The 17101-nt window shown below is 39.8% G+C and overlaps 1 protein-coding gene across 2 annotated transcripts in view; it reads left to right on the top strand.

Moving 5' to 3' along the window:
- The window catches only part of LOC113023992 (alpha-1,6-mannosylglycoprotein 6-beta-N-acetylglucosaminyltransferase B-like), a 122766-nt gene that overhangs the window by 83647 nt on the left and 22018 nt on the right, over positions 1-17101 (top strand). For both annotated transcript variants that reach the window (XM_026170530.1, XM_026170531.1), the window contains exon 9: positions 16528-16659. In XM_026170530.1, coding sequence (XP_026026315.1) covers positions 16528-16659 — 132 coding nt within the window. The remainder of the gene's footprint in view (positions 1-16527; positions 16660-17101) is intronic.

The following is a 17101-nucleotide window of genomic DNA, read 5'->3' as shown; positions in this document are numbered from 1 at the left end:
CCTTAGATCGCTGATTCTCATTTTTTCAGAAGTTTAGTGCTTTTTTTCTGTCTTTTTTTTTTTTCTGACTTTGTTGTGCAAGCCAGCAACTATATAGGTAGCAAACTTTTAAAGCAGCTGACTCAAAACATTATTATACAATTGGGTTTAAATGAGGGTAAGACACATTTCCTATTAAAAATATCCAAACTTTTAGGTATGAAGGGATGGTGTGTGTGATCTTTTGAATCCAAAGAACCTGCTGATCTGTGTGAAACGCCTAAAAAGACTTCTGAGTTAGCTCCTTCTTTAAGGGAAACTAGTACATTAACATTAATCATTTGTGGGATGTTAGTGTATATTTGTGCTTGGGGTATGTGAGACAGAGTGTCAGCTTGTCTCTTTGTTATAAACTGGAGCATACAAATGAGTCGTATGCTCACGCTGCACCATTTTAAACGCTTTAAGTGTCTGAGTTTGCAGAAAGACACCAACACTTCCCTCACTCCTTCCTGCATCCAATTGTTTTGTGTCTCCTAACCTTTTTTCACTTTCTGTGTCTATTAGTCTAGCCCCTGCTTTCAGTGTGTCTCTGTTTCTTTCTCTTACCCCCTGCAGCTGTTCTCTTCAAGGCTCAAATCAATGAGCTTGTTAGCAGATTCCCAGATTTGTAGAGCATTTCATCACCCCTTACTCTTCTAACCCCTTAGAGACTTAAACGCACACTGCAGTGGAACGCACACTTTGGTAAAGGGTTCCCAAAACCTTTGTTTCAAATCTGGAGAGCTGAGAGAAAGAATGGTTATTGCCCGTGGGTGACTTCTTTCATTAGCCGTGTTGCAAATACAAACAGGACAAACTGCTGGCTCTGCTTCTTTTGCTGCTTTAGCAAAATCCTATTTACCTCTGAGATCATGTGTGTGCTGGTATAGTTATACTTGTAAATGTTTCATTTTTTTATTTCTAGACCTGTTTCTTCTTGGTGTGCTCCCTTTCGGGGACCTGCAACAGGTCACCTGCCGCTATCTCACAGAGTCCCTGGCATCCTCCTCTGTCACACCAACCCTCTGCATTTCCTCTTTCACTGTGTCCATGAACCTTTTCTCAGGTCTTCCTCTTTTTCTCCTGCCTGGTAGCTGCATAGTCAACATCCTTTGTTCAGGTCTATCCACTGTCCCATCACTGCTCATGTCCAAACCATCTCATCTTACTTCTCTAACTCTAACATGAGCTGTCCCTGTGATGCACTCATTACTACTCTTGTCTATCCTGTTCGCTCCCCATGAAAACATTAGCACAGTACCACAGTTCCTCTTTTGGTACCCAATCATAGGCTTTCTCTAGATCCACAAAGACACAGTGAAGCTCCTTCTGACCTTTTCTATACAAACATCTCATCTGTAGTGATCTTTCTGGGCATGAAGCCATACTGCTGCTCGCTAATCATCACCTCTCTTCTTAACCCAGGGCTGAAAGCTCTAAATAGTTTTAAAACATGAATAAAGCTGTAACATTACAGGGAGTGCAGAATTATTAGGCAAGTTGTATTTTTGAGGAATAATTTTATTATTGAACAACAACCATGTTCTCAATGAACCCAAAAAACTCATTAATATCAAAGCTGAATGTTTTTGGAAGTAGTTTTTAGTTTGTTTTTAGTTTTAGCTATTTTAGGGGGATATCTGTGTGTGCAGGTGACTATTACTGTGCATAATTATTAGGCAACTAAACAAAAAACAAATATATACCCATTTCAATTATTTATTTTTACCAGTGAAACCAATATAACATCTCCACATTCACAAATATACATTTCTGACATTCAAAAACAAAACAAAAACAAATCAGCGACCAATATAGCCACCTTTCTTTGCAAGGACACTCAAAAGCCTGCCATCCATGGATTCTGTCAGTGTTTTGATCTGTTCACCATCAACATTGCGTGCAGCAGCAACCACAGCCTCCCAGACACTGTTCAGAGAGGTGTACTGTTTTCCCTCCTTGTAAATCTCACATTTGATGATGGACCACAGGTTCTCAATGGGGTTCAGATCAGGTGAACAAGGAGGCCATGTCATTAGTTTTTCTTCTTTTATACCCTTTCTTGCCAGCCACGCTGTGGAGTACTTGGACGCGTGTGATGGAGCATTGTCCTGCATGAAAATCATGTTTTTCTTGAAGGATGCAGACTTCTTCCTGTACCACTGCTTGAAGAAGGTGTCTTCCAGAAACTGGCAGTAGGACTGGGAGTCGAGCTTGACTCCATCCTCAACCCGAAAAGGCCCCACAAGCTCATCTTTGATGATACCAGCCCAAACCAGTACTCCACCTCCACCTTGCTGGCGTCTGAGTCGGACTGGAGCTCTCTGCCCTTTACCAATCCAGCCACGGGCCCATCCATCTGGCCCATCAAGACTCACTCTCATTTCATCAGTCCATAAAACCTTAGAAAAACCAGTCTTGAGATATTTCTTGGCCCAGTCTTGACGTTTCAGCTTGTGTGTCTTGTTCAGTGGTGGTCATCTTTCAGCCTTTCTTACCTTGGCCATGTCTCTGAGTATTGCACACCTTGTGCTTTTGGGCACTCCAGTGATGTTGCAGCTCTGAAATATGGCCAAACTGGTGGCAAGTGGCATCTTGGCAGCTGCACGCTTGACTTTTCTCAGTTCATGGGCAGTTATTTGGCGCCTTGGTTTTTCCACACGCTTCTTGCGACCCTGTTGACTATTTTGAATGAAACGCTTGATTGTTCGATGATCACGCTTCAGAAGCTTTGCAATTTTGAGACTGCTGCATCCCTCTGCAAGATATCTCACTATTTTTGACTTTTCTGAGCCTGTCAAGTCCTTCTTTTGACCCATTTTGCCAAAGGAAAGGCCGTTGCCTAATAATTATGCACACCTGATATAGGGTGTTGATGTCATTAGACCACACCCCTTCTCATTACAGAGATGCACATCACCTAATATGCTTAATTGGTAGTAGGCTTTCGAGCCTATACAGCTTGGAGTAAGACAACATGCATGAAGAGGATGATGTGGACAAAATACTCATTTGCCTAATAATTCTGCACTCCCTGTATATTAACAGTAATAACTTTAAATTGACATTTTGATGTTTAAATCCCTGTCGAAAATAATAAATACAGAGCAACAAGAAAAAGGTAGAGTGATACCATTTGCAGTGTGAGGTATAATGGCAGTTTCCATCTTGGAGTGTAAAAGATCTCAGTTGTCTGACACGTACAAAGGCTAAAGGAGGTCAGTCTCTGTTGGCTGCAGGGCCAAAACAGTTAGCTCTGTCTTAATAAAGGGAGGAAAATGAAAAGCATGGCAGACAGGTACAGCAAGGAGGTGTAGGTGAGAACAGGTGTGTGTGTGTGTGTGTGTGTGTGTGTGTGTGTGTGTGTGTGTGTGTGTGTGTGTGTGTGTGTGTGTGTGCGTGTGCGTGTGTGTGCATGTGCAAGTAAACCTGTTTACACAGCTACTTTATGAGAACGTCTTCCTTTTAGGGACAAAGAGCAGGTCTCCCTGAAGCAAGTGATTAAATTTGAAGGTGAATGCATGTTTTATGGTTAGGTTTAGCTTAAGGCTAGGTTTACGCCAGTTTGGTGTGTTTCGAGAAAGTCTCCAGGAAATGAACGACAGTCAGTTTAATGCCCCAGACGCAGGCTTTGAGGACTGTTCCATCTATTCTTTTTTTAATTGTCATTTTAAGTCATTTTCACATATAAACTTCCAGCAGTTCAGAGAATAAGGGTAGGACATTACCCGAAGTTAACCATTCTCATATTCAACACAAACAGGCAACAGGCCGTTAAACAAGTTTTCACATAACTGCCAATGCTAAAGCAGAGTACATGACACAATTTGCACAATTTGCTGGGCTACTTTCTTTATTTTGCTTTGTTGATCATTTTTTTTCACTATATATACTATATGTACTCTACTGTTACATGCCTATGTTACGGTCCCTAAACGTGACCTCATAAGTTATTCTGTCAAATGATTTAATGTAATGTCATATTTATACTGTAAACATCAGAAATTGACTATATTAGTATAGTGAATATTTGCTAAATTAGATGTTAATATCATCATATTAAAAAGGATACACTGCTTTTTTTAAACCATAGAGGTTGGCTAAAATTGGTCATTGGTTGCTAGACAAAATGATGACATCATGCATAATTAAAGTTTTGTGTTATTTGTGCATGAATGCTACAAATGGGTCATTTTAGCCTGTTGGTAGGCGGTTGCTAGGTGACATGACTACATCATAGTATCGGCTATAGGGGGGCCTGATACATACCGTTGCACCAACTTTTGTTGCCCGACTCCTGTAGGAAGAGTTCGCTGACCAACAGAGAAAGCCGACAGAGGCTTCATTTGTTATGGTAAGATTAGTTAGTTTTAGATTTGTGGTTATTATGTTGTTTTCTGGGCAGTGCTGCTCTTGAGTTGAAGGTAGACTGGATGCTATTAAGTATCAATTTGTATTACTAGTGGTTACAGGTCAGCACTAGCTAGTTAACACTGGTACATGTCTGTGCAAAACAATACATACTGATTATTAAACAACTGAGTTAGAGCAAAAAAGGTGGAGTACCATAGTGAAAGATCTAGCACAATGTCATGGAGGCTGTAGGGTGGTGGCTGAAATAAACTAAATCCAGTCTTGGCTTAAAAGAAATAATGAACCCTGCCTTGAAAGATTATGAACCACATAATGGGTTTTAATTGGCTTTTAGTGCAATGGTGCATGACCACTACTGATAAATGAGTATGAAGCACCTGCAGTGCCAGCCCATAGTCATCAATTTTTATGTTGAGAAGGTATACAGTCATCCATTTGAAGAAAATATCAATAGTTGCATAATCAGTTATGGGTATCATAAAAAAGGAAAAAATCACTTCGTTCTCATTCTTACAGCTTACATTTTTCAGTAATTAATTACATAATAGGGATTTTTATTTTTTTTTGTATTCAAGGTCAGTGTCAACTCTTTACTGTTCATCGGGCCATTCAGATGTTTGATATTATCTTCAAACCTTCCAGTTAGTTAAATGGCATTAAAACCAGAGACACAGACTTATGTCTGTGCCAAGCACTGCTAAAATGGGGTCAGACACATCTTATTATTCACATTTTATTTTAACAAGCTTCCCAGTGCTTCTGAGTTATATTAAAGCCCTGATTTTTCTGCTTTTGTCGAAAAGAGAGCAGAAGGTGTGAGCAAAGTTGAGCATAATTACATTTGGTGCCTATATACCCTACTTCATGAGGTGTCCTTGGAGTTGTTAAGAGCTGACATGAGACCCTAAAACATTTTGCTCAACGATGCTGTCAGTATCTCCTCTTCCTAATGGCTTTAAAAGGAATGGGCTGTCAAAGCTTGGCTCAAACTGATGTCAGTACACCTGATATTTCTGTGCCCTCTACAAAAGAGAATTGGGCCATTTTAAGGCAGCCAGCCTTGAAATTAGGCTGTGCGAGGAATGGTGTTGATTTCACTAAATCTAAATAGATGGCAGTCTATTCTCTCACCTTTACTTTAGTCATTGATTTCCCACTTTGTCTCACTTTAGCTTCCTTCTCTTACTCTAGTTTTTGCAGCACGTTCTGTGTAATAACTGAACACAAGGGCAGAAAGTCCATTATAAAACAGGCTGGCAGTTCCTTTTGTGTTTGCTGACAGCATCAGCAGACAAACGCTGCTTCAACAGCTTCTTTTCAGCACCAAACTGACACTATGTTTTTGCCCAAGTTGTCTGATGGAGAAATGCGAGTCCATAATATCTCTGTGCTACAGAAGCTGCGTTCAAGCTCTTTTTTTCTCAGGATGTTTTTATTCTATTGTTAAAATCCTGAAAACGGTAGATTGGAATCAACTTGTAACCTAGGCAGCTCTCCTTTTCACCGCTATTGTACTGTCATTTTGTCCTGAAAAATCATTTTCTTTTTTGGGAAATTTCAATAATGGCTTTTTCTTTTACTCTGATTCATAAGCATTTTCTCTCACCCAGCATTTCACCCCATACAATGTAAGGAGATTAGATTAAATAGAGAGAAAATTTCCATTTACCTTACTGTGGACAGTTTCAGGCAGAGACAGCTAATTTTTCTTAATTATCTATTCAGCTCTATTGTATTGTTCACTGATTCTCAAAGTGATGCAAGAATGTTTTTTTTTTTTTTTAAAGCTGACTCGGGTGCTTGTGTAGGTCAGTAGGTTTAGCAGACAACCCATATGCTGCAGTTTATAGATGAACTTTGTAGAGTGTAGTGCAGAGAATTGAGAGAATGATGTTTGCCCTGTTCCGCATACTATTATCATCATCTTTTTTATGTCATAGAGGTTCTTTTTAATTAATGGGATGCCATAAAATCCTATGAGCAGGTCTCACCTGCATGTAATTGAGCCAGTAGTTGCTATTGCTAAGAACTGGGCCAATACAGGTAATGCTCAACTACTGTCTGCGTGCATTGTGTTATATTTTTGAAGCATGTCATACTGGAAGAAAAGAATCTGAGAAAAATACTGTAAAGAGCCTTAGAACCGGTGTCTCATACATTAGCATAATGCTAATGCTGGGATGTTACATTCATGGTTTACGTGCTTATTAGCATGCAGAACAGAGCCACGTTGATTGAAATGTAATCAAGTGTGCAGGCAATTGATCATAAACGATGTTACTAGATTCTTTAAACTTTGACTTGATCAAATGTTTTAAACATTCAGTATTTGTTGCATATATGATGCCAGTCTTTTATACAGACCGTAACTGTGCAACAGGAAAGTCAGCAGAGGAAAGTGTCTTTTCTTTCTTTTGGTCTAACTAATAAACAACAGCCCTAGAATTGTTGCAAGACTGAGAAATGGATATCACAATGAAGCAGACTCTCTGTTGTCATTTTTAAGCTTTTTACAGAGGAGTATTTCTGCTTGCGAAATACCAAATTTACTTGAAAGTAAACAAAAATTTGCAGGCATTTTTAGAGTACTCCTTCATGTTTTTCAGTATAACTGAGTGCTACTGCTTCCTGTTAATTAACACTTTAACACGCTCGACACCAGGTACTGAATAAGAAAAATGTCATTGAAAGCTGAAACCTTTTGTCTGTAGCTCCAGTGTGGGTTACAAAGTCTCATTTCAGGCGTGAGCTGGAACTCAATTCAGGCAGTTGAATGCAGCTTAAGAAGGTCGACGATCTACAACACACTTCAGTAAAAATTAGTTCGCAGCTAGTGCTCTGTCCTGTCGCTGGGATAATACTAATCAGTTCACTTATATGCTGTGTGGGTATGGTAGGACGGGCAATGGCACTTGAATCCACACATCTACTTGACTCTGGATGATTTGCAAGTGGGAGTGTTTGCCCCTACATATTCATCCATATGTGTGTGTTCACTTCACACTTGAGCGAGTAGCATCTGCCTGCTGCATCACTTGACTGGCACTCTGCTTGTGTTTTATTCCTTCCAGAGTGCCGGTGGCAGGTTGCAAAGTGGATTTATCTGATCTGCACCATGTGTGAGAGTATAATGATATGTACACCTGCCAAAATATCTATTTACACGCCCAGCACCCATATGCGTTTTCATACAGTCGTGTGTGTGTGCGCGCGTGTGTTATTTGGTCTCATATCGGTGGGTGCGTGTGCATTTTCAACTCCCTCGACTTCCCCCGTCACAACCAATGCCGACTCTTATTCTTCTTGATTTAGCGGGATTAGATCAAAACTTGCTGACGAAGGGAAAAAAGCAGGCAGCCTGACGTCTTAGGAGACAAAGCATGAGCAGACTTTATTAGCAATGACAATACTGTTTTTCCCCCAAACAAAAGCTATGTGATGGTAAAGACTTGTTTTGGGGGTTACAGTTAGAAGAAACAGCATTTGCTTTTGTTTTTTGGTTGCGGGTTGGGGGTGGGCAGTTTTGGGAATAAACCTACAGAGGTTTTCATCTTCTCTGTGCTCTGTACACAGTGTAAAAAGCCTATCATGTGACTCAGGTATGCAAACGCTCTCTGTCATTTCTTTTTAGTGTGCAACTGTCAGAAAAAGCATCCCATTCATAGTGCCCTGCTCTGAGTGCTACAAGCATAGACCGCCTGAAAAGGGGGACAGCTTCATATCTTCAAAGTTGAACTGCCTGCAATCGATTGCAGGTAGCTGGTATAGTTATCTGATTGCAAAAGAAAGTTTGGTTATACGAACATCTGCAGAGCGTCTCCTTTTTATGCCTTGTTTATAAGCTGTTTATGACTCCTTGGGAGATTTTATGGTCTAAATTGCTACATTCAAGTCATCACATCACTTTTCCAGAAACCCAAAATAGTGTCAGTCAGTACCTGAGTTGTCACAATGGGAGTTCACTAACCAACTGGTGACATCATGGTGGCTACATCCATCTTTTGTGTACAGTCTGTTGAGCATTTTTCTTTGCTTTTGCATTTAATCACACCATTATTATCCATCTTGTACAGACAAGTGTATTGGGTCTGTTTGTGGTGGGATATATTAGGGGGACCAACACAATATTAGGCAGGTGGTCATAATGTTGTGCCTGATCGCTGTATTGGAATAAAATGAATGATGTAAATAAAAGTACTGATAAGTTACTTTTATTATAATGTATTATTATCAAACTTATTTGTTATTTAAATATTAAATAATTTGTGTGTATATGTCTGTCTTATATTCTTGTAAGATGCCTCTCACTTTCCAACTTTTATACTCACTCTCTCAGGCCCTGATGTCCCCTGGATAAATCCTTTTCAGTTTTCTTCACCGTCCGGCTCATCCAGCCTCTTCCTCACTCCCACTTGTTTTTTCTTGTCTTTCCTTCCCTGACTGCCCGACCCTTGTGACTAACATGTCACTTTCTTCTTTCACCTTGCTGCCCCATCTTTCTCTCTTGCACACTTCCCAAGCGTCTCTAATTCTCTCTCTTCCCGCTGTAGCTCTTTATCTGAGAATTTTATTATCTATGACAGGAGTGTTGAATTTTTCCTCTTCCTTCTTTCATCTCTGATTTATCCCTCCATCCCTCCATCCCTACATTATTCTGTCTCTCTCGCTCACTCTCTCTCTGCATTGGTGTTTATGACGCCCTAAGGCTCCCTTATCTAGTGCACCCTGCCTTGGCTGATAACTGGGTCCTGTCAGCTGCTTCTAGCATGGCTGTATACACATGGTGTTTGGGTGCAGATGAGTGCTTGTATGTAAAGATTGTGCTGCACGGTATGCACGTGTGTGTGTGTGTGTGTGTGTGTGTGTGTGTGTGTGTGTGTGTGTGTGTGTGTGTGTGTGTGTGTGTGTGTGAAAAACTTGTCCACATGCAGACAGATTGGCTCCCCCTGGGTGTAATCAGAGGCAAATGTGGAAACAGATGATTACATGGATGTTTGACTGTTTGATTATGCTATACGTGTGTGTATGTGTGTGTGTAGGTGCACAGCTATCATTTGATTGAGCTGAGAATTGAGAACATGCTGATTTACCACAGTATTTACATTATCTGGCATTTTCTTTCTTTTTTTTCAATATTTCATCTACATTTCATACTGTGGTAAACACACAGTATACAGTTTTAAGGTATATACATACAAACCTACACCCTCATAGCACTGAGGTAACATGTGAAGCTGGCTTGTCTTCCTAAAATGGGAGCATTACACCGCTCGCAGCTGCCTCCAGGGTCCACGCATAAGAGGATCAAGCTGGTGTTGCACAATTTTGTCATCATGTCACGGTGATAAACTTAACCAAATTCCACTCCAAGACTTTTAAGGATGAAACTTTTTGATGTTTCGTTATGCAACACCATGGCAACATTTTTGTGACACTTAGGAAATTTTTCCCACCTCTTTATTTTTTCATGGCCCACCTCTGAAATTGTTTATAGTCAGTCACAGTTATAAATGTGTGAGCAGTTCACCGTATGAGTTTTCATTTGAGTTGTGTGCACAGATCACAGCTTAATCATGATAAACGGCTTTGACACAAGGGTCTCTTACAGCTGCCAGAGCAGATTTCACGTAAGAAACTAAAGAAAATGTATAACATATAACTTTGAGCCTTATGGTAATAGCCTGCATTTAGCAGTACACTGTGGACTAGCCATTGTACATTTGGACAAAATGCCAAACAATACAACCATCAGTCGGTTTTTCTTTCCTTTTTTTCTTTTTCTTGATGGTAAACACACGCACATGCACAGTGTGTAGTGTTTTTCGCAGTTTGAGCTGCTAACATTCCCATCTTGCTGCTGACCCTCTCCAACCCTTTGTCAGCCAGGACAGTGTAGATGACATCAGCTGTCAGCACTGACTGGGATGCCCTTGAACTTCTGTGTCATTCATACAGATACACAGACACAGAAACACACAGATACACAGACACAAAAATTAAATGTCACTGAAATCATAGACAAATGCATTTCTACAAACTGTGTACATGCATCCAATCAGGCACACATCCGTTTGCAAACTGAGATGAATCTTTGCCTCATGAAATGAGTTTTATCAAACACCTTTGTGTGGTTTTAATAAGACAAATTAAATTAAATATTGCAAACATATTTTTATGCTTGGCTGAGGTGGAAAAGTTGGTGTATGAATTAAAGGAAAATGCAGCAATGTTCAGTCGAATCAGATATAGCAATTAAACGTGTATCTTCTTTAAACTTGCACTGAAGCTTTCAATCTGTGCAAGAAATTAAAGATCATGGGAGGAAAAAACAAATGGGTCTGCAAAAATATAACACCAAGATTTTTTTAATTTGAACTATAAGACAAATCTACGGAGTCCCTCTGATGACATCCTCCAAAAAATAAATAAATTGTGGCGACAAAATGCTACTTCCTGCCCTCGAAATAGTATAACGTGCCCATGAAATACTTATTTGTGGGCACGAAATGCTCATTTGTGGGCACGAATTGGGTATAACGTGGCAACGAATTACGCATTTGTGGCAACGAAATAGATGACGTGCGCACATCATATTGATACATTGGACAGCTGTGTAGAGACATAAGCATAAGAGTAGGCTAAACCTATACAACATGCGGAACTCTGTGCGATTAATGCAGTGCGTTTATTTACAGTGAAGTAAACAATACACAATAATAGGTCTAGGTCCCTCAGACCCAGATCCCTGACAATTTTAGGCTGGGAATGAGCTACAGATGCATTTTGAAAAGCCTGGCACTGAAAGGAACCATTATTATGGAGAGACATTTAAACAGGATATTGGGAGCCCAGTTGCTTTACAGACGTAAGTACGACCTGGACGCCGGGATAGATTTTATTGTCAACCAACTGCAAGGGCCTGGGAAGGATCACGGTTATCGGTCAAGTGTTTCGTGCCCACAAATTAGCATTTCGTGCGTACCTTATACCTATTTCATGCCCTCGAAGTAGTATTTTGTGGCCACAAATAAGTATTTAGTGCACACGTTATACCCATTTCGTGCCCACGAAGTAGTATTTTGTGGCCACAATTTATTTATTTTTTGGACCATGTCATCAGAGGGGCTCTGTACAAATCAACGTAGATTATCGAATGAAAAATATTTCAGTTTTTTCTACCTTGTGTTCATTGCAGCTCCATGAAGAATTAAACATTTGACTGCCTGACTTTTTAATTATTGTCATCTTGTCGCATCATCTTACAGCCTTCTTTTGCAACACTACACTGGGATCGAAACCTGACTATAGCTCAGCGTTCAGTACCGACACGCACTTACACATGCTGTTCACAGAACTGAACAGAAAGACAGACAATAAGCTTTGTGGCAGTTTCTGCAGTTACCACAAACCATTGAGTAGGATTGGCAGACTGCATCTCCTTACAAAGACACACAAACACATACAGTACAGAATGCAGTAATAGACCTATGGGCAAAGATTTCAGCTCTTCACAAGCAATACACTGTGTGTTATTGCTCATTGTGTGCTTTTTGTGCTCTAATAACACCCTACCAAAATGCTCCTTAGGAAATCAATACAGGCGTTTGGTACTGAATGAAGTAACTACAGTATATAACCCCATACACAGGAAAACATAACTAGTAATACACACACACACAAGCATAAAAATTGCTAAAACATGTGTACAGAAATATAAGGTTGTGTACTTACAATTTAATTTACAGTAAACATTCATGAGCGTATTCAGGAGGAGATTGTTTTCAGTTATAATGTTCTGCCATTACTTTGGACATCACAGTTTTAGAAAAAAGAAAGTATAGACCAGTGCATAATAAGTGTCAACAGTAACTTGCCAGAGTCACTCAGCTTTGATGAAAACGTTTTATTTGGAGGTATAAAAAAAGCTTCATCACAGGTAGATCTTCACAGGAGACGATAGACCCTCTGAGCTCCCCTGACGTAAGAATCCCTTCAGTGCAGATGTATTTCCATTTTTTCAATTGCTTTGACAATGCCAGACAATTTTTCATTAGGATGCCTTTATTTTATTTTATTAATATAAAAAAACTGTACAGAGTCACAAACAGATATTACTATGGAAACGTTCTTAGTTAAATATCCTCTCGCAGTCATTTCAGTGCATGTGTGTGTGCGCATGTGTGTGTGTATATATCTTCATTCAAAGAGCTTGTTGACTTGATGCCAGCCAGGAGACAAGAGGACCCTGGGTAATTGGACTCCAGTGAAGCCCTGTATGGCACTGGAATAGTGTCTGGGATCGCTGCCATCCTCTATGTGTGCGGCTGTGTGTGTGGAGGCTCCCATGTGTGTGCATGCAATTTTACAGCTTTAACACTATAGTCCAGTGTAAGAGAGAAGTTAAGTACGAATAGTTGGACTAGTTGTTTAATTACATTTGCAGTAACTTGCTGGTCTTTCTTTTAAAAAAAAATGTGTCTTTAATAACTGAATTCCCTTTGGGCATCCTGATGTGTGTGAAGGTCCAGACAATGCATATGCTTGACCTCTGAGTAGTGTACGTGTAAAGGAGCAGGAGTTGTGATCCCTGTGTGAGCACTTTACATCATGAATACATCTCCTCAATCTCAGCCTGAGGAAGAATCACCACAGTTATAAGAATCTGAATGATGCATTGTGGTTTAGTATTAAATTTGAAAAAATTCAACACTAAACTACAATGCACAGCATTTAGTTTAGAACAACTACACATACAACAACGCGCTGTGGTATTTTAGTTTACTGAACTAATGGCCCAACGTGTATTGCTATTTCACCCCTGAATATTTTTGTCACAAGCCTCACGTTCTCTGTATTAAACACTGTTGCTCCATAAAAAAGCAGTACATTCACATGTACTTGAGTGATATTGAGTTGCACCATACAGTTTATGGCGTTGATAGCGGTGCTGAAAGGGCAAATGTAACGGACATCTGGTTCATCTGAGTTTCAGAAAAATATACCAACCGTTCGGTCAGGTATTCATTGTGGTATCACCAGTGGAAATGTCCTTCAGTGTTTCCTAACAAAAGATATATTTAAAAAATACCATTTCAAGAACAGCTAAATCATTTTCTCTCTTGGCCAATATGCTATGGTTGAACAGCTGCCAAAGGAGAGGGATTAGAGGGAAAGAATAAAAGAAACAGGCTGCTGGGAAATGAGGAGCCGAGGAGCTGATTGTATTCTACCATACTGCTGTTTTCTCAGCTGGTGGATTACAATCCACCCCCCACTGCCCCACCCAACCCCACGTCACCTTATTTTCTGTCTCTTTCCTTTTGCTTGAATTGTATTCATATGAATTTCAGTTGTGTTACTACGGTAATGTACACCCTTTCTCACCTCCCTCATTGTGCACTTTCTCACATATATTATAATATATATAATGTAATAAATGGATGTAAGCTGTTAAACCAAAGTAAGTGGTAATTTTAAAATACAGTTTTTGAAAGTTTGACCTTGTTTGACCTTAAAGAAGAGGTCAGTGGTAAAGAGTAGTGTGATATTTAGAGTCTGCATGTTTCATTCCCTATATACCTTTATGGTGTCAATGCAAACAATGGAAGTAAGAAACATAGTTTGAAAATAGCTCAGTATACAGTTATTATTACTTTGACCTTCAGATCAAGAGATCATAGATATCTTTATACAGTACTTTGCATATGTTGACAATTCAAAGCACACTTAAGAATTATAGTTTATGGGTTATGAGGCTTTTTTGATTGTATTCAACCATTAATCATTAAATTGACCCTGAAGATCTTTGTGGATGCAAGTCAAATCTTAATGGATGGTAAACATGACCCCCACCCTACACCCCCTGTAAAGCGTGCATGCACACACAAATGATACCAAAAATGTAATCTCCCTGGTGGAGGTAATAACCAGAAGTGGACAAGTTCAACAACAGCAAAAACAATGGTGGAAAAAAAAAAGAAAAGAAAATGACTATTGAATATTTTGGTACTCAATTAAACAGGAGGGGAAAAAAACACAACGAATCCTAGTTAAATAGATCAGAGTTAAACATTGTTCATTGAAGACCATTTTGAAAACTTTAATCACATTCTTTGATCATCAAATCATAACATCGCATGACACTGTATGCACACAGTGTGAAATTAATTTGCAGAATATGGCCAATGTAAGCAGCGCCAGCACCACCGGCCTTCATTCCTTTCAAGTTAACATCCGCACACCTGTGCTGAATATGGTTACATTCAGGTGGTGTTCTGGCGCAGAATACCTGAAAATTATGATTTCCTAGATCAAAATACTGCAGAATGGTGCCACTTCAGCTTTTATCTCTGTGCCCGATTAACAGATGAACAGGCTTATTGGCTCTTTATTCACATATTGGAAATGTGAATAAAAAGCCCATTGACGTTTTAGGATATCCTTTGGAAAGAGGTTTGCTCTTTATTGATAAATATTTTGGGATTGATAAGTGCCAGGCACCCCAGTTGTATTGCTCATGTGCATGAGTAATACAATTGCTGAACATATGATGGAACCCAGAACACGGTGGCTTTGTAAGGAAGTCGCCATATATTGTTACGTTGTGGTTATTATGGTGTTATTACCATCACTTTTCAGTGGTGAGGTCTATTCTTCTAAAAGAAACTGAATTTCAGTTACAAGAATTTAAATATTTCTCTTTTTTTTATATGAACTTCTTTTCGACATTATTTGACTTTTAAATATCTCCCTACCCCACCTCTATCCTTCTGTAAGTCCCCCAAGCCCCACTTAGACTGCTGCCCCTGTGAATCAGACCCCAGTAAGCAGTGGATGAATCAATGGATGGATGAATAATGTGATTCTCATTTGCAAAATGAAAGACTAAACACTTCCAACCCTTTCCAATACTGTATGAAACAGCCACATGCTGCATTCTCTGCTTTACTGTCTTTTAATTCAGTCACTGCATCAAGCTTCTTTATCTGTATGTTTTCACCCTCCTCTGATTTTAGTTAGCAGCTGCCAGCAAAGCTCCTGAAAGCCATGCTTTGCAACAGTATAAAATTACCCTTTGGATAAGTACTGTAGCCAGAGAGACTCCGATGTAAAACTAGCACAGCAAGATGAAATTCACTGGGGGTACAAATTGTATTACAGCCTCCATTAGCCTTCGGCCTCATCTGTCACAGAAGTAAGACCTAAGTTAGAGCAAGCAGACCATTCACAGGTCAAATATCCAATAGTAGGTCTGTTGGCACAGTAGCAGAGAGGTTCTAAGTCAATCAATGAGTTGAAACAGAGTCAAACAAGGATGGAAAACAAGTCACACTACAGTGAACAGCAAAAAAACATCTTTTCTCTTTTGGTTTGTGCTGTGTGTGCTCTTGCGTGTGCCTGTGCTTGTGCCTTGAAGGTCGTCTTGTAATTGAAATAGACTTTTTGGAACTAGTAGGAGTGTATGTATCAACAGACAGACATGCTGACGTTTGGATTTCACCACAGCAATCATTGTTCATGCACACATAAGTGCTTATTGTATAGCATAACCTGGCATTCTCAACACAATCTCAACACATCATCACCATTGACCATCTGTTGTTATTGCTGATGGTGCTTCTGTGGACAGTTCAGCCAGGTCATTACAGATAGATTCAGCTTTTCATCCTATTTGTTTTGAATTATGCTTTGCCAAAAAAACAAAAAACATCCCAGTGCCCACTTGCATAATTTTGATTGAACCCAGCATCACCTGTAATGTACTATCTGATCAATAAACACACCTTTAAATTCAGCTTTCATCGAAGATTTGTTTTTGCGTTACTCCGGGGAATTAGATTGTGAACTCTGATAAGAGAATGTCTTTCCCGGACAAGCATAGACATGGTTCTGCAGTCATCATTGTAGTCACCCAGCTTTTGTCCATTTTAAAACTATCTTCGCCTTACACTTTTTATTGTATAACAAAAGCAAAGTGAAATGGTTTTGTGTGAGTTAATAATGAATGCATGAATCCAAGCTTAAGTTCAACCCCTGCGCTCTTGGGGAAGTTTTTTAGTGTAAATCTCATGTCTTGGCTGTCTGTCATTTTTTCTGCTTGTATAAAGTGAGTATTTTGTGTTTGTGTTGCAGGTTCCTCGGCGTGCCCCCAGGCAGAGGCAGTTGCCCACTCACTGGTCCATTGCCCTTTGACCTCATCTACACAGACTACCATGGCCTGCAGCAGATAAAGCAACACATGGGGCTCTCACTCAAGAAACACAAGTTAGTCGATCTGCATTGTTGTGTGTGTGTGTGCGTTGTGCCTTTGAGATTGAGTATCTTCGCTTTTCGTTGTTTTATATATGTGTTGCTTTATCTGTGTGTAGTGGAGTGTGTGCGTGCCTGTCTGTGAGTTTAATGGCTGTGTTTATAGATTAATCATTGCTGGTAATAAGGTATACATGTCTTACTGTAAGTCATTTGGCCTGTTAAAATCACACAGTTGCAGATACACAGGGATGCACACTAACACCCACATACACACTTAAAACACGCTTGCTGTCCCTGTAATCACGCATCCCCTTCCAGGTAGAACAGGCTCAAAGTGCACAAAATGTCAAACACATTAGAGTTTGTATGTTGCTGTGCAGTCGAATGCACAACATGCATACTCACAAGCCGGCACCAGCATCACCTGTCATGCTCCATTACCCTGCACATCAGC

Source organism: Astatotilapia calliptera, chromosome 6 (genome assembly GCF_900246225.1).
Source record: "Astatotilapia calliptera chromosome 6, fAstCal1.2, whole genome shotgun sequence".
Classification (NCBI taxonomy): domain Eukaryota; kingdom Metazoa; phylum Chordata; class Actinopteri; order Cichliformes; family Cichlidae; genus Astatotilapia; species Astatotilapia calliptera.
Note: the sequence above shows the minus strand (reverse complement) of the source record. Positions and strands in the feature narration are given on the sequence as shown.